At 39.2% G+C, this 27149-nt stretch overlaps 1 protein-coding gene across 5 annotated transcripts in view; it reads right to left on the bottom strand.

Moving 5' to 3' along the window:
* SH3KBP1 (SH3 domain containing kinase binding protein 1) overlaps window positions 1–27149 on the bottom strand; it is a 211463-nt gene that overhangs the window by 37241 nt on the left and 147073 nt on the right. For all 5 annotated transcript variants that reach the window (XM_063182713.1, XM_063182721.1, XM_063182728.1 and 2 more), the window contains 2 exons: window positions 24330–24405; window positions 15044–15138 (listed from right to left, as the gene is read on the bottom strand). In XM_063182713.1, the coding sequence (XP_063038783.1) occupies window positions 15044–15138; window positions 24330–24405 (171 nt within the window). The remainder of the gene's footprint in view (window positions 1–15043; window positions 15139–24329; window positions 24406–27149) is intronic.

Below are 27149 nucleotides of genomic sequence, written 5' to 3'. Positions count from 1 at the left end.
ACGATAAAAACAAGGTGTCTGCTTGTGAACATTGAGCAAAAATCACTCAAATTCTTCCAGATTGCCATCAGCCATGCAATCTTAACCATATTGTCTTTTTTTAAACACATCTTGTTAAAAAACCACATGTGTTCAAGTACAGCAAAATGGCTGTAATTTCAAAATGCAAATTTTATAGAAAAGCTGTCAAGCAATACAATATCAAGATTGACAAATCTTTATTAATAAGCCAAAATTTATTAACAAAACAAATGGATCTCTGCTTTATCTCCATGTTATCCTGTCAGACTCATATATAACAACTTAAACAAAAATCAGGTGATGCAATATCCCCAAAGTCCTATGAAGAAAATGTAACCCAAGTACTAGAAATGCATTTTGATTTCCCTTAAGAAAAAAGCCCTCAAAAATATTTATTAAACTGAAGGAGTAAAACATTGCAAAAAAGATACTCCAGCTACTGAAATTCATCAAGTTAAGGGGTAGCTGTGTAAACATTTAACTACTGTAAAAATCAGCTCCTACCAAAGCTTAATTTAGAGAGTATACCCACCATTCTCATTGCAGTGACAGTGCAATCAAAGACCTCAGAGAAATTCACTGCTGGTTCACATTGCCAAGCCTACTTTGATTGTTCAAGCAGAGGCAGACTCATAAAACAGAGAAATTAAAAATCTTGAGGGAGATTTTGGTATTTTCTCATCAAAATACAAATCTTGGTTTTATCCTCATTTCTAGTGAAGTAAAATCATCAAAGAGTTTAGGATGAAAATGACCTCTAACATTACTGAATCCATTTTTTTATCCCAGCACTGCCAAGCCCAGCTCTAAACCATGTCCCTGTGTGCCACATCTACCTGTCTTCTAAATACCTCCAGGGATGGAGACTCCACCACTTCCCTGTGCAGCCTGCTCCAGCGCTTGACATCTCCTTTGGTGACCAAATATTTCCTCACATCTGATCTAAAACTCCTCTGGCACAGCTCAAGGCCTGTCACCTGTCACTGGGGACAGCCTCACACTGCCTGTACCAGGGCACCTGGACAGGGGGGACAGTCACAGAGGGGATGTTCCCCCTGTGCTGGGCAGGAGCTTGGTGCCACTGCCCTGTCCCTTCAGTCCCTTCAGTCCCTCCAGGCAGAGGGAGGACAGGGAATCCTCCATGTCCAGCATCCTCTCTGCCCATCAGACCTGCCCCAGGGAAGGCAGGGTGTGATTCCAGCTGTCACATCCACTCAGCAATCATTCCAATTCCTCAGCGGTTCCCAAATAAAGCATAAAAAACTGAATACACTAGCATAACTAGCAACATTCATTTTGTGCTAAATATTTGGGCAAAAGTTGGACAAAACATAGCAAAGGGAAAGACTAAAGTGTTGGGGAATTTTTGAGATGTTTAAACTTTATAAGAAGTAAATATTACACTAAATATAAGGTACTAAAATGTCAGCCTGGGCTGGAACATTTACATAAGTCAGAGAAAGGGTAAATCTGGGAGAAATGGAAAGTACTAGAAAATCAGAATATAGCTACGTTTTGTCAACGTGTTGCCAAGAATTATCAGAGTATATACAAGTGAACTAAAAACATCAGTCCTTTCATTGATGTGAAAAATAAGAACTGCTCTTTATGTAATTAGCAGTGAGACATGCAAGCTGTGAATAAAACTGGAAGAGAAAATCATCTGGAGAAAACAGACTTTTTTTTTTCAAAAGGGAACATCTAAAAAGAAAACAAAATACAAACCCAAACCAATGGTACAACAAGAAAGGTAAAAACACAGTTCTACTCTGAAACTTATGTCTGTGGTGACTAAAAGAGAAGGGACAGAGGAGAGGGGGAAGAGAGAGATACATGAGTAGAGAGACCAGCCAAAACCACGGGGAGATATTTGGCAAAGAAAGTTTCCATTCAGAGCACCAGATTTATCACACTGTTACTGAATGGAAGGGAAATACAGTGAGATACATAAGTAGAGCTGACCGCATAAAATCAAGGCTTAGTCACCTTTTAGCAACTGCAGAGATTCTGCAGCCACTCTCATACTGATGAAGAAAAGTCATAAAATGGTAGAGTCATGCTTCCTCCTCTTCTGGGTGTAAGAATCATGACTTTGTTTGGTCTCTTATGCACACAGTATCCTACATTAAAAGGTTTCTTAGCAGCAGAATTACTGCTCTGTATTAGAGCAAACATTGTGCTGTTCCTTCCTTTGGTGATCTCAGTTCAACAGGGAAAGAGCAGAAGATGGTGGAGATTGAAGGAAAAGCCCAGCATGAAGCACTTTATGCTCTGCAATCTGACAAATGCTCCACTCTGTGCTCAGAAGCTGCTGCACCCAGACAGAGCCCACCCACACCACACGGGCCCACGGCATCCCCCATGCAGGAGCAGCTGCCACCAGCCAAGAACACAAAATTCCCTTTGGTCAAACACCATTTCCCTGGTGGTAAAAAGGTGACAATGGAGGTGGATAAGGCAGAGCTGTCAGTCCCTGTCACCATGATATTTTCTGAAAAATCCCTTCGCCAGGATTTTTATCCTGAGCAGCCTCAGAAAAGAAATGTAAACAATAATTACCTGATTGCTTGGAATGTGGTCTGGAGGTTGCTTACCAACAAGTGCATCTTTGATTGGTTCCATGTGGATTGTTTTTAATTAATGACCAATTCCAGTCCAGTTGTGTCTGACTCTGGTCAGTTGTGGGTTTTTATTATCGTTCTTGTCCAGCCTTCTGATGTCTCCTTTCTCTTTCTTTAGTATAGTTTTAGTATATAATTTTTTTAATATAATATTGTAATATAATAAATAAGCCTTCTGAGAACTTGGAGTCAATTCCCATCTCTCACCTTGTCCTGGGGACCCTCACAACACCACAAGTCCCCTTTAGTACCTGATACCACATTCAAGACCATGAAATTAAAAGGCTCAAGTTCATGCCTGGCAGGTATCTCTCATGCCAAGGTGTGTCCCAGCTACAAGCTTGGCTGTGACTGATAACCCCACTACCAAACCTGACTGAACTCTCCCTGCTGGAATTGCTGACAGCTTCACAGCCTCTCCCTCAGCTCCAAGGAGGCAGGAGTTTCGTCCACCCCACAGACAGAGGGGGTTTTATTTCATATAAAGTTCTCTCTTCTAAAAAAAACAGACTTGGTTATTAGAGATGGGTTTATTTCTAGCCCACACTACTATTTGTACTCTAGGCCTGAGCCAGATAAAAGGAACATGAAGGAAACTAACATTTTTTGCTGAAAATGCAAAGCAGCACTTCTCGTTGTGAACATATTTATAATAAAACTCTACTATTTGGATTTTTTCCATTATTTTACCAAGAATCAATAAAGCATGCAAGATTACTATAATTTAAATGTCAGACATGCTCCAGTGTATGTTTTCTTCCAAGTACCATGCATTATTCTACCCTTTTTCTTTTTTTTTTTTTTTTCTTGAAGCCACTTACAGGAGAATTACTGTGTGCTATGAGACTGTTCTTAATCACCTAAATAAAGCCCTGTAGCTACTTGGCTCTATGTATACATTATAATGTGTTCAGAAGCCCATTGGACTTGCACCTCTGTCATCACTGCAGCCAGCTGCAAGTGCATCAAGACTGCTCTCTCCTGTGGGATCTCAGCACCTCAGGACTGATGTGCAGAGAGACCAAGACCACCCTTGGGGGGCTCGGGTGTCCTGGGATGTTGCCAGAAGTGTCTGGTGGCAGGACTTTGATCCTACAAGGGAGACGATACCTGTATGAGGATGGGAGGATTTCACTGGGGTGAATGGTGAAGGGATAAGTTAATTAGAGTGTAAAACACAGGGTTTAGGATTTCTGTACAGGGGGGTTTAGAGAAGTAAGATGGAGGAATTGGGACGTGTCCTGTCCTTCTTCTTCTTCTTCTTCGCCTCCATCTTCTGTGGTGATGTTGGCACTTTGGGATTGGTTATTACTAGAAGTGCACTGATCAATAAGGGTGACAAGTATTGGAGGGAAAAGGTAAATATTGTATACGTAACTTTGAGTATAAAGATAGGTGACCGCCCCAGGGGCTCTCAGTGTGCCCATGGCTGACATGCTGCGCAGACCTCTGTCGGGCCGAGAGAAAATCTTTTAGATAAACAACTAATAGAACTGAAGATCGAGAAAAAACCTAAAGCCTCTTCTCATCCTTTGAAGCGTGGGCTGTCCAAGGCCATCCCCGAGCCTTTCCAGGCCATAAATCAGCCAGTAGAAATCCGGCACTCTCCAGCACTAACAACCATCTGATTCGGGGAATCTACCCACAGCTGAGCAATTCCTGCAGCTTTACCACAGTTCAAGGAGGCCTGAGAGGAAGCAGGCATCCACATCCACTGCTGCAGCTGTGCTTTCCACTCCACTTCAGGGGCAAAGGTGTTTCCTGCCTTGTCCCCCAAAGCAGCCAGGCCTTTGAGGCAGCACCCACTCCCCTCCTCTCCTGCTGCCTTTGGGAGGACTGACAACTTCAGGGAGTGCCATGGCCCAAGTTCATCTCTCCACTCCCTAAGCTACCTTCCAAGCTGCCCCCAGTGAAGAGGAAGGCTTTTCCCAGTATAAGTAAATGAGAGTTATTTTCTATTCCCCAAGGTCACAAACTGAGTAATAAGCTATGTGATTATCTTCTCTCCTATCCATGTCTTGAACTGCAGCTGTGTAAACTCTTGAAGAAATACATGTGAAAAAGGCCAATCTTCTCATCTGTAAATAGGACTTCTGTTTTTCTGAGGCAGCTGATTTCTGCATCCTCTGAACATGATGGTAGTTTGCAATACTGCTAAAATATGAAGCTATAGTTTAGATATCAACCCACAACTGCTTGATTTTTCAGCTCTTTGGTTAAAAGTTTTTGATGCAGAACTATTCCATCACAGAGATTACACCATCAGAGCTAAGACAGACAGCAACACTAAGAACAAGAAAAAGCAGGCCCCCAGAAAAGTATATGTGAAGCTTATACTGTAGTATCTGTACTGACATACACCATAATGGTGCAGGGCTTAAGAAAATATCACTTTTTGGGAAATCTCCACTAGAAGACATAGTTCCTTACAAAATAATAGCAATAGTAATAATAATAATAATAATAAATCATCCCAGTAGTTGGCATTTCCATTCATTAAATCTCTGCTTTCCTTCTGCCCTTGTAAAGTTGGTTCTCATCAAGAAGAATGTTGAGCTGGAAAAACAGCATTATTCAGAAAGCCATGAATCTCTCTTATGCCTGCCCTGGGAGCTTTCATGTGTCAGCTCTGCTGTGCTGGCAGCCCCCCATTAAATTACTGCTAACCCCACTGTAAGCATCTCTCCAGAATTCTTTTGACAACAGCTAGCCAACATCATCATTGAAAGAAAAACAAACCACCTTTAATGCAAACAAAATGTGTCTACTGAGCTTTTCAAGACATCAACCATAATACACAACGAGATACATGCAACATATAAAGGCTTCTGAATGTGAGGATTAAAGGCTCGTAGAAAGACAAATCTGGAGGACAAGCCCTCTGCCATTCAGGCCACCCTCACAGGGCACCTCTGGGGCCTCCAGGCTTGACTGCAGCACTGGGGCCAAGAGGTCCCAGCTCTCACAAACACCAGAGAAGGCCACTGGACAAGCTCTGTGATTGCCAAACCATCATTAAAAACACATTAGATCTTCATTAATGCAATCTGGCTTTTGAGGGAAACAACCAAGTCATGTTAAATCAGGGTGAAAAGCATTTTAATAATATTCAAATATGTTTCTTTAGAAATTCTTGCTACATTCAGTGTCATGATGTTGACACCAAGACAGATCATACTCAAAATCCAAGTTTATCTTAAGAGTTAGAAAAGAATTGATTTTAGAATCCTCATCAGTTCTCATTAAACTTGGTAAACTATCTATGAATGAAGGAAATCATCTCTCCAGGGGCTTACATTACACTCACATTGTGCTACCTAGTACTTCTCCAAATGATCAAAGTTTGTTACTTACTATAAGCTCAGCTGCTGGGATTGAGAACTTATAGTGCAAAAAAGTGCAAAATTTGTTAAATTCTGTTAAGAAAATGGCCATGATTTAGAGCATCTGGTTAGTAATCAGATACTCCGTGGCAGAAACATGATTTTAAGATCTGTCAATAAGACAGAATGAGTCTCTCAACAACTACTTAATATGAGATAATTTAGATAAAAGAGCCCAATAGACAATAAATTTGCCTTCTGAAGCAATCCTGGAGAAAACCCATTTTCATTTTACATACTTCTTGCAAATGTATGTAGATTATGAAATATTGAAAGAAAAGCATTAAAGGAAACCTCACAGTCTGGCCTCTAACCTCTGTTTGGCCCCTAACCCAGAGGCTTATCCTGCTCAAATCCTTAACCTCTTCCAAAAGCCCCAAATCCTGAATGGATCCTTCCCAGCTCCTGCCAGTTCTCATGCCCAAGCCATACAGAACCTCACATCTGATAATGCCAGTTGCATCTTTCAAAGCTTAAGGAGACAAACAGGAACATTTTTATTTATCTGCAAGCTCCAAGGCTCTACAAACTTCTGTGGAAGGAAACAGGAGAGATAGTCAGGAATTGGACATTATTTCAGCTCTGGTTACACTGCTCTTTCCAGGCTGTGGTTTTTACTGGAAGGCACAACAAGGAGACCCCTCTCCAGAAGGAAAAGTTTGTTCAAAAATTGGCTCAGGTTATTGAATCCTGCAAAAAAGAATTGGCTGAGAATAATGAACAACCTGCAATTCCCAGGACATTAGAGCAGAGGATCTAACAGAGCAGAGGTTTTTTTCTGTTAAATATGTTTCAGGCTAGGTCTAATCTTTTGACTTTACATTCTGTGACTAAATGGTTTAATCAGTAATGAGGCTAAAAAGCTTTGATGAAATATTTGTACAAACAGGAAGAATTAAGTTGCTTATTGAACAAAACCATCTCTTCTGAGGATTCACTTCATTTGCAATGTTCAGTCAGCAGAATTATTGTGGAAAAATAAATATGTTCCACATCATAAAACTCTAACACTCCAATACTCAAATTAAAGCTAAATTAGCCAACACAAACATGAAAGGTGGTTCTAATAACAGACATAATTTATGCCTCTGATGAGCCAAGATAAAATATTTATGTAATTACATTTTCTGTATTTAGAAAGATTATAAAAACCTAGAACAAAACATTTGAAAGACTATTTAATGCTATTACTACTTAGATTGAAGACATCTTAGGACCAGGGTCCTAATTACAATTACTAATTACTTGGGACTGTATGTGCATTTTTACTTCCCCTTGAAATAGCTTTCTCTGCCCTGAAAAGGTTCAGATAATACCATCAAACCAGAAGGTGAACCCAACATTCAGAATAAAAGAAGGGATGAAGCTAAGAAATGCATCTAAAGCCCACACTGTGAGCAATAATCACAGTTTTCCAGACACCTCAGCATTTCAGCAATATCTCAGTAGAAAAAAAGATTCTTTCCTTTTTTATCTCAAAATATGTCACCTTTTTAGATTAGCTTGGCTGTGTTAAACATACTTACAAACAAAATGCTTTTGAAATTATGCAAATCTTGGAGCACTGCATGCATGAGGGATCCTGCCACTTCACCTACATAGCTTGGCATAAACTTGTGTTTGTCAAAATTCAAATTTGGGACTTCCCATGAACAAAAGAATCACCTCCTTTTGAAGTCACTGTTGTAGCATCACAATTTGGGGTAATAAAACCAGGAAAAGACAACTTCAGTGTGTACTTAAAAAAAATAATATTATGAATATACTACTGAGATCAGCATTCAAGTGCTGGCTGTTCCACTCTCCCTAGACTAATCACAGGCTTAAAAGCTTATTTAAGTGCTGAGCTCAAACATTTGTGTTTCAGTAATATATCTAAAGATACCAATGAAAAGTAAGCTGCACCTGGTTCCCAAATAAACATTGTCAGGCTTTGTCTCTGCAGAGACCTCAATGCCCCACTGCTAATCACAGCAGCCAAGAAATGCTGCAAGATGTGACTAAGTGTTCAAAGTTATTTATAAACATTAAGAATCCTTGGCCAAGGACAAGGTTCAAGCAATAGACTCTACTCAGAGTCTATTTTCCATAATTTATTGAGTATATAACATAATTTCAGAAAATGAACACTTATTTACTTGATCATCAGAGTGCCCACAAGTTTTATATAAGTGCTTTAAATCACTCATTTGAGGAAGCATTCATGCTTCTGTGCAATGACACAAGTTTTACCCCAGCCACTGGCTGCACACATTGGAGGTGTGTCAAACAGGAGCCACCCCAGCTGCCATCCCTCATGCTTCAGACCCAGAAGAGATCCAAACCTTCTGATTCCTGTTAGTCAAACCCTACAGAGGGAAGTTTCAGGGCAGGGAACAGTGACCCTACTGCTACACCAAGCTCTCAGCAAGCTGCTGGGACAGTCCCCCTCCTCCATCACCTGTCCCTGCTCACACAGCCCCTCTGTGTGTGCTGTGGTTGCCAGATGCAAGGGGAGAGGGCAGGAGAGCCCTCCCTTTGAGCAGCCACCTCTCATCCATCGTGTAAATCTGCGCCCTCAGCATGCACAGTGTGCAAAATCATTCCTTGCATGGAGTCAGCAGTGGCATACAAGCAGGGCTCCCAATCACAGGAGGAGGCAGGATGTCCTGGGGGAAAAACTGGTGCCAAGGGAAGTGGTGAAGGGTAGAGGGCAAGGAACACAGAAAGCAGATTAGGTACGGCCATTAGGCCTGGCCAGTGATGAATAATTCATGGATATCTCAGGAGCCTTTATGGTATTGTTCTTTCTGAAGGAAATACCTATTCATTTCCAGAGGCAAGAAGTGCCTTTATGGCTTACATGCTTCTCTTTAAACACAAATATTCATAAAAGCTTTCTTAAAGCTATCATAAAAGCTTTCTTAAAGCTGGGCATTATTAAATGTTTACTTACTTACTTTACTTAAAGTATTCCTTTCAGTTTCTGTATGCAATATTGCTGCAGAAGTTTTGCACAAATGTGCAAAATATCTTGTATTAAAATCCCAAAAAGGGGCATCTGCATGACCAAATATTCAGTGTCAACAAAAGTCCATGGTGTTACTCTGACAGAAAGCCATCATTTTATTTTAATAAATCAGATCATACTTTAACTACATAACCTAATTTTTTGCATGGTTATATTAGAAAACTATTGTCTAAAAATGAGCTAAAAGCTTGATTTTAGTTGTCAATCAAGAAAAAACAAAACTACCTGACTATCATGAAATGTGACTAATTTTTTCCTTTCTTTCAAAGGAAGAAAGAGACAATATTAAACTTTATTTTGAAAGCCTTAAGCTACAATAGTTCTGCTTGGAAGAATTCTATATTCTTGCCAATTAGGTGTATTTTTAATGATCTGAGATATTATCACTCTGGTTTGTTGCTACCCATAGAGGTGAAAATAGTGAAGATTTCATCTTAATAAGGAAGAATTAGTGATAGCTACCTATTAGCTCATAATTAAAGAAAATCTTAGAGTTTTTAATTCCTTCACATATTTCTATAGCCAAGGTTTTTAAAATATGTGTGTGCTGTTTGTAATTAAAGACATACAGAAAAATTCAGCAATGAATAAAACCCCACAGAAACAATTTCTGGCAACCCTAGTGACTCCCCAGCCCAGCAAAATGTTCAATTGAGTATCAGCAAGTGCCTTCTGTGCCATCACACTGCCTGTGCTCCTTCCCCTGCTCACGGCCCCAGCTCTCTGGCAGGATCCTTCAACACAGCACTCACCAATTTCATCCCTTCAGGAGCCCCCTGCATCCGGCACAGCAGCTGTTTCCCTTCACTGCCCTGCCCAGATGAGTTTGCCTTGCCAATCCCTCAGCTAAAGAAAGTGCTCTGGACAATTACCTCCTGCACCAGGATGAGCATTCAGAGATGGTGTAAGAGAGAAAAGCAGGAGAATTGTTTTGGCAAAAGGGCCACGCTCCAGTAACTGCCTATGAATACAGGCAGGGTTAAATGAGCTGCCTTGTGGCTACCCCAAGGGTTGGGCAGCATTAAAGGCTCTGCACAAGGGCAGATTCCATGCTCTTACAGGGACAAACACACACAGCACCACGGCAGCAGTGAGAAAAGGACATGGTGAAAGAGACTACCAGGACTGAAACTCATTGAATTGTTTCCTTATGCTCTTCTACTCACCTGTGCTTACTTGTCTGTCTTATCACTCCACTGCACATTCCTCAGGGCAGGAAGTTGCTAAATGTACAGCATTTTGAACCACAAAACTTGCAAATCTCTCAATAAATTATTAACGGTAACACCAAAAGCAATTACAAGCTTTGTAAAAAGTGATTGCCATTATGCTTATTTTTATAACTAGGTTTGTGGCTCTTTGCCCCCCAGCACAGAATTAAGCTCTACAAATTGGGTTGCCATTAAATATCTAGACCAGATAGTCATGTAAATTTTTCACTAGTAATTATCCTATTGTGTCTTTTATGATACCAATGCAGTAACTTTCCCAGTATTACTTGAATAGCATGAGCAAAACCACCTTATAACTTCAGAATTGCTGCTGATATCAGTGCTGCCCACTGATAATAAGGGTTCAGATGAGGATATCTTTCCATTGCTGCCAGCTTTTCAAACTTGCAATGATTTTTGAAACAGCTAATTTTATTTATCCAGACCATTTTCACTCCTGGGAACAAAGTGGTCTTTGCTGTCTAGAGCTCAGGTAGATTGATGCACTGCAATGAAATATTCTTTACATCCTTGCAGTAAAACTGCTTTTGAATGAGTGCACAGCTGCCAGCGTGTGCTTGATGTATTTGCTTTGAAATTATGTAGCCATTTCTATTGATCCCTCACACAGGTAATTTTCTGCGTGCCAGTGAAGTCTTCAGAATCCTATGCATTTTGTCATAATTTATCAAAGCTATTAATAAATTTGTAGAAAAGTGGCTTACAATAGCTAGATCTAAGAGGGCTGGAATAAAAAGTCCTGTAAAATTTTAATGATGACCGTTGAAAATGTCACATGAATTTTCTGCTGCTTAGAAAAAACCAATATTTATTATAAATACAAGCATGATAAAAGATTTGTTTGCCACTCTCCTTCAGCTGCAGCGTGCAGTGATTACCAGTGTTCTTACCCACACCCAAATACTGTCAGGAATATTTTGAAGACACAAAACAACCCCAAAAAACCAAAAACCTAAGGAACACAAATGTTTGACAATACAAAAATAATCTACAGTGTCAATCTCATGGCCTATTACCATTCATAATTTTAACCTTATGAACATATCTAATCATCAAAATGCACAACCATCACCTTAACTGTATAAGTAATATTACTGTATTTTGCTTTTTATTCTTTCTTTCAAAGGTGCATCTTTCTTAGACTCCCTTTTTGCACAGCAAAGGTACCAGATCTTTTAGTTTATTGCCTTGAAGATGAAGTTTTTACCTTCTGTTACAATTCTGACCAATGTTTTCAGGGGTTTTACATTATTCTGCATGAAAGAATTAAAGGAATACTATTTGCCCACTTTTATTTCCACTTACTAATAAATAAAACCTTTTCTAGGTATTTACAAGGGTATTTGCTTCACTGGGCAATGGAAGGGAAGAAAAACCTTTTCCAGAATTTTTGGAATAGATGTATGTGAATTTTAGGCTTTTCTTCAGTCTTTTAGGTACATTTTAACTAAGATATATTTGGACTCAATCTCCTAGTGTGTATTTTCCAAATAATTGGCAATTATTTTTGGTTATCAGTTTTGCATAATGCCATCCTTTACCCTGTATCTCCCCAAATACACACCACTCTGACCTGTAAGTGATCAGCCTCTACTGACTTTCTTCAGCACTTAAATAAACCTTTCCAGCACATTCTCCATGTGATTAGGGAGTCACTTGTGATTTAGCAAATCTGTTCAAAGTTTTCTTTAGCTATTTCAAAGAAACCTCAGATATTCAAATTCTCCTATCACAGAGACCTATTGGGAAGTTCTGACCAGCCTGTGATTCAAGATCTCAACATCCATCAAAACAGTGAGAGCTTGAAACAGAGTCTGCTCTTTATATTAGAGAGATATATTATGATCTTGATTTTATGATCTTGACAAAGGGACTTTTACAACTCAATTGAATAAAAGAAAGAGAAATCTGTTATATTCTTATCCTTTTTGTCTGTGGATACTGTTAAAATGGTGATATTGAATTCTGCATTTACTGATTCTACACCTTTCCACAAAATTAGGTCCTAGCATTTTAAGATGAACCTTAGACAAACAGTTTCCTCCATTGTCACACGGTGTGCACCTGTACCCAGGCTCCTGTAGGAACTTCCCATCTAGCTCATTTGATCCATCCCCTTTTGTCTTACCACCTATCATGTGTTATCTTCGTGGTTTTAAGATTATTGTAATGCATTTTACATTCTTTTAATGAGATTTCTCTCCGATTCTTCTGTCACTCATTACTTCAGCCACTCCCACACATTCCTACCAATGCTGTTGTTTTCAAATAAAAGCAATTTCAGCATGAGTTAAAATTATGAATCTTCAATGCTCCTATGGATCTAATTGTGGAAACCCAGACTAGTCTAGTGACAGACATTTTATGCTGGGAATCTATATCACTTTTAAGTTTTAGTGATTTCAACAAAATACATTATTTTACAATAATGCATCTGTGGTTGTAGGAAGTACTGTGACACCCATCTGTTTCCTTAGAAGTAGCAGTCTTCTCTCTTTAGGTCTACATAATTGAGAAGAATAAATGTTGCCTAATGCTTTCCAGCATAGAAAGCAAAACCTGCAAAACAATTCATTACAAATAAATTAAAAGAAACTCTGTGATCTGATAGCAAAGCATATCAATGATAATAACTTCTGAAGCATTCCATATGTTTCTCTTTGATGCCTCTTAGTCAGCATGGCTCACTAACTGGTCATGTGTGGTGATTTGAGCTCCAGGTCACTCTCTAGCAGAAGCCATCGGTGGGCAGAAAGGTGGGGCTGACTTTGTTATTGCTGACTAAAAGAAAGATGACAACAGACATCTGCTTCAGAAGATCTGGACTAAAATAAAGTTACTGTATTATGTGGTAAAGCATAAAGGAGACGTCACTGTTTTCAGAACTCTACAGCAAAGACCCTGACACCACATAGCCTGAATTTTATTTTTTTAACTGTGTTAAAAACAGATGAAGAAACCCCACAAGTCTGCAAAGCGCAAAAGGATCTGCAAAGTGACTGCTTGTTAAGCACCATTTCTGCAGTGGCTCAGATCAGTTCTGACAGTGCATAAAAAGGCATCCCTAGAGAAACTCCAGGATTTTGTGCATTGAGATCCCCCTCTCTAGAGACATGGGTTTATGTAAGCGTTCACAGATGTGACATGACACAGAAAAAGAGAAGAAAAGTAAACAAAATGTCTGCAATGGCTTGATATCACTGGAGAACAGAAGGACAGGGCTAGAGAATAGTGTATTTACTATTCCAAATCATTCTCTTTGCCTGGCTTGGAAAATTGATCAATGTGGTCAAATCATCAGCTTAGTTTTTATAAAAGACAAATATCCTTCCACTGTGGCAGAGGGAAGAAGAAAATGCAAAAAAGCAAGCTAATGAAATCTCACATAGAAACCTCAGTAATGTAATTGTCTTTTTATCTATGCTTGCTGATGAACACAGCTCCACCCAGAGACCAGCCATCTTGGGGAATTAAATCATTCTGGTCAATAAAGCATAAAGTGGACAGGAGAAACCTCTTAAAAGCCATTTTCATGATCAGAAACACTGTTAAACACTCACATGAGAACATTCTAAATCAGGCAAAGCTACACAGCTCTACAAGCTAAACAGCGGTCAATGAGGGCAAGCCATTAAAGGATATTTAATGTACACAATTTATTTTTACATTTGCAGTTTCTCTTCCTACCATATGTGTGATTACTTTTCTTTGGTTACATGCATATTGTTCAGGACAAAGATGTCCTATAGGATTGAAAATAGCTTCATATGTGGCAAACACAGCCCCAGATGGACTTCCCAAGTTTTAGGGTTTTTTTCACCCAGTGCCAAATTGTTCAGTCAAGTAACAATTTCTTATGACACATCAATTATAGAATTAATTATTTTACTTTCATATAAGCCCAAACAAAAGCAGCAGTATTGTGTACATTGCTATGATTCATCTTCCTCATGGAAGATCCACAGCTTTTTCTAGTTTATAGATTTTTTTTTTCCCCACAAATATTTATGTCCAGCAATCCAAAACTTTTAAACGAACTGTAAAGTCTTTAAAGAGGAGCAGGAAATTAAGTGCACCTAAACTGTAATCTGTTCTTTGTAACATGGTGCACAGCTCTTCCAAAGGAAAACCAACTGTTTACTCACCATCTCACTCTATGGCTTTTGAAGATTTAGTATAAATACTGGCACTGTTTTTTAATTTCTAATCTTAAATAATTACACATAGTTTTAGAAAAAACACAGATGTAAAACTATTTATTTTCTGCTCTGTCATCTTTCTCTGCTTTTCCAGAATATTAAGGGTGGCTAAATTTTAAATGTTTAGTTCAGTAAATTAATTTAGCCACATTACTTCAAAATCTAACACAAAAATCTAATTCACAATGCCTACAAGAGAAATAACTCATTCACCAAAGAGAGATATTCAAAGCTGTTGCTTTCCTGAATCTTCCAGTTTATTTTCTAAGCCATTATGTTTGTTACAGGGATCAATTTACAATTTATGTTGATCTGCCAGCGGATTCAAATTAAAATTAATTGTATAAATTTGAGCGCACATTGGCTGTTCTTTGCTTAACGTTCATTATCAGGGTAAGGCTCTAAAGCACAAGAGGAAGGGAGATGTAGGGCTCTGAAGTCTGCATAATGTTTCATTGTCAAACTAGCATTGGTTTAGCAGCAACACTATAGGCACAAACACTAATTTTATGGCAATTTAATTATGCAAATTTTAAAAACTGTATCACTGCTTATAGGAGAATAGTATTGCTTTTACCTTGCTGATAAGTGTGACAACATCACCTTCCCGGATTGTGAGTTCATCGTCGTTCTGCGCTTCGTACGGAAATATCACTTTGCAATACTCCTTGTCTGAAAGGAAGAACATTCACTGTGATAAATTATCACTTTATAACAACTGCTTATTCAAGGGTGAATAATCTTCATAAAATATTCCATTAGTGTCTCTTTGTGCTGCCTCATTTCCTTGCCATCTTTCTCTTTGTATTTTAGACCTTCACAAACAACATGAAATATTTAAAAAACTGCAGGCTGATAAGCATTCCCACACACGTCATCCAGGGAGTCAGCTCTGTAGCCCCTAGAACCATTATCTCAAATGAAATTGCTCCAGACAGCAACCTGCCACCAGCCTTTCCCTTAGAGTAAACCTGTATCTGCCACTCCCTTCCACAGTTCCACTGGTACAGCCTCCCACCAGACTGCATAAACTGGAAACATAAAGAATGCAGTAGGGTGACACAGCTTACCTATTCCCTTGTGTGCAAGAAAGCAGATATTTATGCATCCATACAGATGGTACAACAATAAATAAGACATTAATGAATGTTACTCCATTAATAACTAAACCACCTGTACACTCAGTGTAAGAGTTTTGAGTATTACTCCAAAGTTTCCTTGATTCTTTTTCCTTTACTGTCTATAAATAAGGGCATCATCTCAGCTTTCATCTGGAAAATACTGAAGCCAACACTCCTACTCAGAAATCATAAAAAGCAGTTGTCATGAAAAGCAGTTACTTCCATGTTGCTGTGCAACAGATGAGTATGTCAACATGCCTTACAAATAAAAAGGGAATATGTTTTACAGCTGTTAAACTATGCATAAAAATATGTGATACTCCAAGACAGCAGGTCTAAAAGGACTAAGTAAACTACTCTACTGTTTGTAGAAGGGCATTTGATTTTGTAGAAATGTTCACCTCCCTTTAAATGTCTCATTTTTGATGACTTCTCTGTCTAGTCAACTTCCATATTCAATGCAGAGAAGTACTGGCAGGCCACAGAAATCCAAATTAATTTGAAATAACAGGACTTATTCTTTTATCATTACTATAAAGAGAACCTGCATTATCACACTTGAGGGTTATCTGAGGCTCTACCAGGGGGTCAGTTCAGCTGCCCAGACACTAAGTGCCTTTTCAGACACTTGTGAGTGTGTAAGACACATGCATAGTATGGCAGAACCTATGGAATTCCCAGGTTCCTCTGGTCTGACAGCTGGAGGTAATTCAAAACAAAATACCATGGGGGTATCTCAAAGAGCTCCAGATGCAGGCTACTGATTTCAGCCCCCAAGCTTTGGTTCTGTGTTTAAATTTAGATTCAGGCATCCAATGTTAGAAACCAACCTGGTCAGGGCACTAAAGTCAATGGAGACCAGGTCACTAAACTGAGCAAAGCCTTGAGAGCCACTCCTGACTCCAGGAGCAGACACCTACATTTGATTACCTGAACCATTTGCTCCCTGGACAGCAGTGACAGATGTGTAATGGGACCAGCCCCCCAAAAATCCAGATACCAAACTCATGATTATAACCCAAACTTAGGGCTCTGACACATAAGCTCCCTCCAAACTTCTAAAGTTTAGTGAGAGTAACACCAGCTGTAAAGAAGCAGCCCAGAAATGTGCATCTGAAAATTTGCTCTCTGCAAGCACCATCAGCCTGAGAAATTAAATAGCACTAGTAGGGAACAGGAAAGCTCTTCATTTCACACACAGTCATTCAGAAACAGTATTAATTTTATGTGTCATTGGTTCAAGCAAGCAAGAACTTCTTAGGCTTTTCAGATTTCTTATTCTGAACACAAATATTTAAAATGTTTGATGACCATTACAGTTGGTTTTCTGGCCATGCCCTGTATTAGGTCTGGCTGACATGGAGTTAATTTTCTTCACAGCAGCCCACATGGTGCTGTATTTTTGATTTGTGACTAAAACTGCACTGGTTACACACTGGTGTTTTCACTGTTGCCCAGCATACCTACACAGCTTTCTTTTTCCCCCTTTTTCTATCCCCCAAGTAGGCCAGGGTGAGCAAGAAGCTGTAGGGGACACAGCAGCTGACCCAAGATGAGTAAAGGGATATTCTGTGCCATATGGCCCCCTGCTCAGCAATAAAAATGAATAATGCAATAAATGGCTTTGGGGGTGGTTTCCATTCCTTGGAGACTGGCTGGACATTGATCCACTGTAGGTGGTGAAAGAATTGAGCTACTGAATGGTGGTTGCCTTTGTGCTGCCTCTTTTTATTTCTCTTTCATTTGTTTATCAAACTGTCTTTATTCATTGATTTTCTCGCTTTTGCTTGCTCTGCTGTTTCCCATATGGGGAGCAAGTGGCTGGGTGGAGCACAGCTGCTGGGTGGGCCAGCTCACCACACCTCCCCTGGAGTCGCTGGAGAAACAAAATTCAGGCGAAGAAAATGAACAAAAGTTTTGAGGGAAAAGAAGTGAGCAAGAGGGGGAAATCCTTTTCCCTGTTCTGAAAGCAGAGAACGCTATGAAATAAACATTTGGTGACTTTTCCAAACCACTGGGCATGTGAGAACCACCAGGTCACAACTCAGATTCAGAAGATGAAATGGATGTCCAACTGCTGCTTTACTGCATTCTGAGGAAGGGTTGGGATGTCTCCTTGTGGACTTGGCTAGGTTGTTTCACCTGCTCACTGCCTTGCCTTAGAGACAGTATAACAACATTTTATGTAAAACCTGGTAGAAAGCTGACACACGCTAACTTAGGTGGATGCAGAGCAGCATGTAGATAAATATGAGATTCAACACATTTTACACTTCAGTGGCATGCTACCTTAAATTATCATCGTGGGTTTTTTTCCTATTCTGAGTATACCCACACTCTGAAAAGCAGCTGTGCTAAATAATAGATTCAATGAATTAGCCCAGAGTTGATGTAGATGCAATGCTGCACTAAAGAAGCTGAGTGCTGCACACTCAGGCGAGTCTCCAGTTACTGGGAACAGGCTTAGCATTTCTTTTTTGGGATGCAGAACTGACTGGATTCTCAGAGGTAAACAACACCTGAGCCCCAGAAGGATGATTCCAGAACATCCATTCTCAGACACATACATTGATCCTCCGTTCAATAACAGCATCAGCTGAAGATTAAGTGGGAAGCCAAGCACAAAGTACAGCTAAAAAACTGCCAACAGGCACCACAGCATCACTCTGACAGGATGTCTGCAGTGCACCTTCTGCTCAAGGCACATGAATCAAAGGGTTTGGGTATCCTGAGTCCTGTAACAGAGAAGCCTCCCTCAGGCTTGCTATTTGAAGACTGGATATTTGAATTGTCTTTCAGGATGAAGACCCTGATAGACAAGAGTGGAGAAAGGGCTGTGGTTTCAGCATCTGAAATATCAGTAGATGATCAGGAAGCAAGCTCTCTCCAGCAGACAGATACACTTCTTGTCCTTCTAGTTTTGGTGTCAAGAACTCTATTGTCCCCAACTCTGTCCATTCTCCCCACCAAATTATAAACCTTTTATTTTCTTAAACAAAAGCAAACCTAAATAACAGCAAACCAAGGAATTAAACTATAGAAAATGTCAAAAATCAACCAACTGATGATGTGGTTCATAAAGAGCCAGGAGAAACTTCTGAGAGGCACAAGAGGGAGCTGGGGGAGGCTCATGGTCCCCCTGTGCTCTGAATGCTGGCACAGGAACACAGAGTGAAGGAACAGCCACAGAAAAAGAATATGGTTTATGTACAGTGGAAGTCTGGACTTCCTGAGTACAATTCAGACAAACCTACACTAAATCACTGAGCCCAGTGGATCATCTTGCAACATCACAGATGGGTTGGGAGCAATGTAAGCAACTGGACAAAGTCAGCTTTCAATCTTCTCCTAAGGGATAGGTAAGCCAACATTATCTAAGCAAGCAAAAACAAAGCCAACAGAACTCAAAATAATATGAACCTTTAAAATCAGATTAATAAAAGCAGAGAAAAATCTAATAGGCTATGTCACATCAGGACTAAAATTGTCCTTACTCAGTAAGACACAATACCGCAGCAGAATGCAGAAACACTTAATGTCAACAGTCCTGTTTAGATAGGAAGGAAGAAAAGAGAAAAAACTGATTTCAGACACAGCATTGTATAGACCACACTGGAATTTGCTGAATTTGGGATTTTCTGAATAAAATAAAAAAAACCCAGAAAAATACTAAGAGTCAAAACAATATGTCCTATTATATGCCTGGCAAATAAGCCAAATTAAAACTTCAAACTAAGATACTAAGTATCCCTCAGCTATAGATGATAAATCTCATTTTTACATTTGACATCCAAAGCTGAGTTTATACATCACAGACAGTTCTTCCAGAAGCCTCTGTTTTTCCTCCTGACCTGATAAAAATATATCTGTTAATAAACCCCCAACAGCAGATATCTTGGAAACAGTAAGGGAGGAGAAAAGATGATACTCATGAGCTTTTTAGTGCTGTTTTATCAATTCAGCAGTACTTTACTCTGTCAGACCTCAGTCTCTCACTGCAAACTCACAGCTCCTCCCAACCACGGGCACTGCTCAAGGGACTGAGTGAATGGATAAAGCTAAAGGGTATGAGATATTTTATGGGGGTTGTTACCATGTGTCTTTGTGCAACACTGTCTGTCCCCAGGTTGAAAATGGGGCCTTTTTGACAAAGTCTCGACCCCTCAAAAAATCATTGCCTCAAGAGGAAGAGCAATAGCAAGGGGCTGCTTCACTACCCAGGCCATTGCAGGGACAGTGTTCCCCTGACAGAATCCAGTGGCTCAATATGTATTTACAACTGCAGGGTAAAGAGCTGATGTCAAGCTGCAGACCTGCTCTGGGACTTGGGATCCTGCAGTAGTATACCAGGTAAATTGGTTTGTTTGTATTTTGAGAGACTGGTTAAATATTGTACTCTTCCAACCAGATCTGAGCAAACTCCATTTACTGTATCAGTGAACCTGCTGCACTTCTAAAGCATGACTCTTGTGTTTGTTCTCCTGCCACATTCTTGGGGTGAGCTGAGACCTTCAAGAAGGCAGTCCACAGACAAATATTCATTCCAGCTTAAATTTCAATGGGGACAGTGACTCTGGAATTTGCTTTTCCTCTTAGGGCAGGATGACACAATCTCTTTCTTTTACTTCTATTGTTGCTTCTTTTTAAGGTTAATCTTTGTGGCTTAAATATTTCCCCATCAGCAAAGTCTAAATGATACAGCAATCAATATGGACGCAAACAGTAATACTAAGCAAGAAAACAAGCAGCATTAAGGCAGTATTCCTTGAGCTTAAACTTCCTCTCTTTGACTATCACTCATAAAATGTTTCTGAAATGCAGTAAAACATACAAAATCTAATGAAAAATTACATAATTATTATCAAAATCACAAATCAGACAACAAAAAAAATCCAAACACTATATTCAGCAGAATTTGGTTTTACTATTAATTGCTGCACTCAAGACTCATAAATAGATTTCACTAATAAATATTTTCACAGAACTTAGTAAGATGTAAACTGTCAAAACGCCATCTTATTAAGAAAACAGAAACAGAAGTAACTATGGTCCTATTAATACATATTCACCATGCAAAAAGATTGTTTGCTATGATCTTGGTATTCCTATACAGTAGCTTAACACAAATTTTAAATAGTGAGTGGAGTAATCAAATTAAGTGCTGTGGTGAAGGCACTCTGTGACTTACTGCCTTTGCTATTTTGTTGTCTGCTTTTTTATACTTTATTAATGCAGTCTCAATAATCTGCAAGAACTCTGAGATGTTGTGGATGGTTTTGTTTTGCTTAATTTTAGAATCCAACAGAGCTACTTCAAAGATATATTTTCTACAACATATCCTATTCACCACAAGCCACTCATAGTAAAAGTAAGCTATTTCATAGAAAACAATATATCCCACCCCAGAAAGAGGATTGTAAACACTCATGCATTAATGTGCCATCCTATCTACTTGGCAGAGATGGAACTTCAAGAGCAGAATACTCCTCTAAATCTAGGAATCCACAAATCTAGATCAAACAGCTCTCCCCTTTTCTCTTTGAAGATGCATTCCCTCATTTGTAAAAGATTACTGATGTTTTCCAAGGGATCACTCAAACCCTGTAAAGATTTGTACCTTCACTGTGCTCTTCCTTTGAGCAAAAATTGTCTTTGACCCTCAAGACTCATAAAATCTTAAGTACATTTCTGGGGAGATTTACAAAGTGTATTGTTGGGAGATGCACCTTAGAGACCACACACCTCTGCCTTTTGCTTCAACAAACTCACCCCATTGCAGAGCTTAGCTCACCTTGCATGTTCCAGGAGCAGTTGGCACATTAAGTGCCTCACTGCTGATCACTGCCCCATCACATCAGAAAAGTTACAGAAAAAAGCAGACTGGAATCCAAGTGTGAGAACAGTCAGCAACCATCACTCCTTGATGAAGCCCCATGGGCAGAGGGAAAATGCTGCTGGTGCCTGCTTCCTCTCTCTTTTCTCAATGCAATTGCATTTTTTTAATCCAGTTGGCACTGAGGTATAACATCATCAGTCATGGAAATAAATGAGGAAAATTAAAAACTGGATTCTTCCTCTCCCAACATAACCTCTGTCTTGCTTGCAGCATTCATCTCCAAGAGTAATCCCAAAGGAATCTAAACCATGTATCTAAAAGCTCCCTCTCTGTACTGAACTTAGTCTGTGGATCTTCTGTTTCCTGCTGCTTCCTTGGAGAATGGCACAGTATCTGTTAAAGACTCCAGCAAGGACTGGGACACGACCATCCCAGGCAGAAGTGAAAGTACTTGAGGTCCAAGGTGGAATGATACTTTTGTGCTGAGCACAGCAATGGGAACATCCACCAGTTTTCTGAGACTGCCAACTTCCTTGGGCTGAATGCCTTTTCAAGCTTGTTTGTGGTAAAAAGTAAAAATTGAATTTTTGAGAAAAGACAGATACTATACAGATTATAGTCCTGTGCCAAGGCCTGATCATACTCCTAATTTCTGACTATCAGACATTAATTTTATTATGGAGAAATTATTCCTCTGCCTATATTAAACACCAAACCAGACTGAAGCAGGTTTCATTTACACTGAAAGGTTTTTCAATTTAAGTGAAGGACAACTTCAGCTGAATGAAATGTGTCTTCAATGATGTCATTTGAGGCTAAGAAAATTATATATAATTACATTACATCAGACCTTCCTATAGATGTGCTTCTCTTTCCCAAGCATTAACAGAGATGCCAAGAATTCTACTGAGGCCCCAGAGATTCCAGAAAAGATAAAACAATAAATAATGCAGTTTCATTAAAATGCAACAAGATACTGTGCAAATAAGTAGTCCACTTTTCTCACCAACTCTGACAAAGTGGATGTTGAATGAAGACAGCAATAGAAGGATCTTTCTGGCCAAAAAGGAAATAAAAAGAGGTGAAAGGAGGACCATCCAGAGCCCAAAAGTGTTGATGGAAAAGTGTCTCTGAAAAGTGAAAAGTGTCTCCCATACATTCAGCCAGAGCTCAGTGCATCACAGTAGAAGATACAATTTTCTAACCATTGGTCAGAAGGTTTCCACACTCAGTTTATAAAATAGGAACCTCCCATACCCTGGGATGGGATTTAGTGAGCAGCTTCAGCTGTCAGAAGTACAAGGTGATGTGGAAGAAGCAGCCTGGCTTCCACACAAGGGTCAATGCTGCAGGTGGGAAAGCCCCTGGACCTGCACTCAGGTCAGCTTGAGCTGCTCAGCCTGCAGGCTGCCAAAGGCAATTCCAAAACACCTTCAGGAGCCCTCTTCTGCATTACCAGTTCACACATTTTTCAGTATTTCAAGTTTCCACTTCCTCAGGGCAATTGAAATCATGCAGTATTTCCCATTAGAGCCTGCTGGCATGGGGGCACAAGATGAGAGGATGTAGCAAGTCAATGATTGTGGTGGGGCTAATGGACAATAACTCACTAAAAGCTCTTTTAAGCTGCTTTTCCAACTCTGAGCTGAAAACCTGAGCAAACCAGTTTGCAACCACACACTTCCCTCAGACAGACCCTGCCCTGCTGATCCAGATGCTTTCCTACATATGTCTGTATTGGTTTCAGTTCTGAGACAAAATGTTATCTGACAACTATCCAAAAAAGATTAACACATCAGGGAAGAAGGACTGGACAATATTTAAAGAAAGTCAACTCTGTTATATTCAGCTTCTTTTCTAAGGTATGTATCTTCCCTCTTACTCTTTTCCACCAGAATCTGTAACATTTATTTGCAACTCTACATAAATAAAATCAAAAGAAGGGGAATATATATTTATGTTATTTGGTAAGCTGGTTACATATGCCTCCCTAGAACAGCATAGAGACATACCTGAAAGATTTAGTCATTATTTCATCAGTGCTAAGCACTGAAATGATGCAAAAAGGACTGAAGGTCAGAGAATCAGAGAATAGTTTGGATTGGAAAGAAACTTTAGGATCACCTAGTCCCAATGCCCCTGCCATGGGCAAGGACACCTTTCACTGTACCAGGTGGCAGAGAGCCCCATCCAGCCCGGCCCTGAGCACTGCCGGGGATGGGGCAGCCATCCTTCTCTGGGCAGCCTGCTCTGTGCCTGACTATGCTCACAGCAAGAAATTTCTAACACCTGATCTAAACCTGCCCTCTCTCAGTTTAAAGCCATTTTGTCCTTGTCCTGTCGCTACATTCCCCTATAAAAATTCACTCTCCAGCTCTCTTGTAGGTCCCCTTGAGGTACTGGAAAGCTGCTGGAAGGTCTCCCTGAAGCCTTTTCTTTGATTTCCCATACAAACTATTCCATGCATACAGTGTTATTTCTGCTACATAAAGAAATAAAAATAAAATAATTACAATATTTTTTTTAAAAAAAGGGAAAAGGCAAAGGCACTCGCAATGAGAGAATTTTTTTTTTACCTACCTACAAGTTACAACCTGAATTTGGATCTTATTCAACTCTGATTAATTCCAAAGTATCCTCAAGGCTGAAAGTTTATCACATAATTTAACTTGATTTTTAGTAGCAGAAAATCTGAGGTAGGGTCACAAGAGCAAAAACAATTCAGAGGATTCTGTGAAACAAAGCATTTTGTCTAGGTACCACCTACTCAAAGTTTATCCTAAATATATCTATCTGCATCCTGGCTTTTTTACATATAGGACATTCTTTTAACCAAAACCAAAGAAAAGCATTCAGCTTGATTTTAAGAGCACAAAGTGCAAAAAAGAAAAACCTATGAAACCTACTTTTTGTTCTGCTGTCCACTTCTATTTTTGTTGGCTCCTGAGTTGCTGTGGCTGGAGGTAATTTCTTCCCAACACTCTGAAAAAAAATAATTATTCTTCTTTAAAATTTGCAGGTTCAGTTAAAAGTTGGACAACATAAAAATAGTAATGGAAATACAAAATATAGGAGTAGAAAAGGGACAGTAAGGAAAAAGAGGCAAATTATAAACTATACTTATGCTTGTTACTGGGGATTAACTTTTTTCAAAATTATAAAGAATTAGTAAAAATGTGATCCTTTAATTTCCCTCTACTAATGTTTCTAACATTTTTAAATTATAACCCCTTAACACTTCCCTGAGTTTCAGGGAAGACTCACAGAAGTTTCACTGGTAGATTGAATATTAAACAATTGATGAAATGACTTAGGGAAAGATGTTATTCAGTACCAAAAGTAAAGCTGAAAGAAGCAGCAGAGAGGAACTCACTTGACTTCTGTTCATACAAGGAACATTCATTTCAGTCATTCTAGATTGAGTGTGATTTTTATATCAACATCTCTTTCTTATTTTATTTTTTTATATCTTTTTAGCAAAAGTAACTAATTTACAGTGAACTACTATAATAAGCAATAATCTGCCTCAGACAGGTAAGTTGAGGTAATATTAAATAAATACCATCTGCTCCCACCAAAATAAAATAGAAGAAAATCAGTGATATTCATCTTTATGTATCTTCTCCTATTATATGCACACTATCCCCTCTCTTTCTCAGCTTGTCTCCCTATGATAAAAGTTTCCTATCTTTAAAATCCTATCAATGTGTAGATAAGAAAATAAGCATAATTGTTGGCATAATTGTTTCAGAAAAGCCCTAGCTGCCATTCCCTGCAAGGTCTGCACAAGCACCACAAATCTCCTCCAGGCTCTCATGACCTCCTGGGTGACAGCTTAGAGAGCAGAGTGCTGAGATCCAGCCCTGCCAGTGCTGAGGACCACAAGGTCCATAAGAAAACCCTGGCCAATGTAAGAAGCAACAGGAGTAGGGCTCTTTGAGTAGCTGAATATTCCAAGGTGTATAAAGAATACTGAGAGCTCCATGTTAATAGTATGCAATAACGTGTGATAATATATCTATGGAAAGGACTCAAATACACACAGGGATTTCAGGCTGGTAAAAAGAGCACTTAAGGAGGAAAGATAGTTCTGAGAGTTGTGCACAAGACATCATCAAATCCATGCTGGCAGCAATGCAGACTATGAATTGCAATAACCAAAGGCATTCCATTGAAATTTAACTTGCAGGTGGGAAGAAGAAACACCTGCCCTTCTGATGAGCTTATAACTCTGCTCAGAATCCAGAGTTTGTGAACTGCTAAGGAAGAGAAATAAACAACACAACTCTAGAGAACCTCCCAAACTATTTTCTGAGGTGGGAATGAAAGCTAAGAGGCATTAGCTGGAAACAAGAAAAATAGGAGATAACAGATATCTGCAAATTGAGAGAGAGCGAAACAGAAAAGTTCATGACCTGGTTGTGCTGGAGAAGTTTAAAGTCAAGAAGGATGATTATAAATCTGAGATCTATCTACAAAGCAGTGAAAATTGTACTAAAAGAGATACAATGAAGAACTTGAAGCTACCAGGCATTTGCATTTACACAGACAGAAGTACAGAATGCCTCCAAGATGAAAGCAAGACTGGGAAGGGCAGATCAAGATAGCTGCACATCACAGTACATGCTCAGTCATCATCAAACCTTTATTCACATTTCTGCTTCATGAAATTGTTTAGGAAAATGATGAAAGTAGATACTCTAAACTGTACTGCAATATAGACATGCTCACTAAAAGAATATGAAAACTCCTTAAATTAGGGGAGGTTTTGTTATTTTAAAGATGAAATTATTACGCAAGAGCAGTTAATTAAAGGAAATATTTTAGTAATTGCTTTACCATACATGAATCATCAATTTTATGCCATGAAACCAAACACCATATAAACCCACAACAGGCTAAAATATAACAAGCTACAGATCACAACAAAAGAATAACGAGTAAAAAGGAAGATATTTGTGTATCCTACTGGAAAATCCACTATGCAAAGTAATTTCCTAATATATACAAGGAGATGCAAGAGCAATGCTTGAAAACGTTATTTCATCTGTTCATTCAGAACAAATGGCTGTGCAGGTGATAAATCAGCATTGGGAACCAATTTGTGAACAGAAAAGGGAATACTATCCAAACAAGGCTGCTCTTTTATTAGGAGCTAGGAGGAAGAATTAAAATAATTTTTATGAGGGTTGCATAGGACCCACTCCAGTGAGAAGGGATACCTGAATTTGTTGTGGGACAGGGAAAGCAGAAGACAAGTGGAACTGCTACTCTTTAATTGTGAGGGGACTACACTCTGTGATTTCTAGGGGTGAAAAAAGCATCACCGACAGGAGAAAGGAATAAAAAATTATAAGTCATGTAAATCTGGTTTCAGGTGGACATGAACTGCCAAGTTCAATTGTCCTGTTATGAGGTTCTAAAGGAGGTGGGATTTAAAAATTATTATTTATGTTTCCAATTGGTCTACATTTGCATGGAAAATGTGTCACCTCTTTCTGAAAACATCTACATGAAACTTAATATAGTACTTTTTTGTTCATTGGGAAATACCCAAGATAAACTCTCCTCACTCTAAGAGATGCTGAATCCTCTTTGATCTGGTAAATCTGATGGTTTTGCTATAACAGGCTAAAAACTCCAGGATAGCTAAGACTTGGAGACCCAGACCAAACATTATTAGCAGACCCACCAATTTTTCTGACAAGAAAACAAAAATGGGAGAC

This window comes from Melospiza melodia, chromosome 2 (genome assembly GCF_035770615.1).
Source record: "Melospiza melodia melodia isolate bMelMel2 chromosome 2, bMelMel2.pri, whole genome shotgun sequence".
Classification (NCBI taxonomy): Eukaryota; Metazoa; Chordata; class Aves; order Passeriformes; family Passerellidae; genus Melospiza; species Melospiza melodia.
This window is presented reverse-complemented; position numbering and strand designations above follow the sequence as displayed.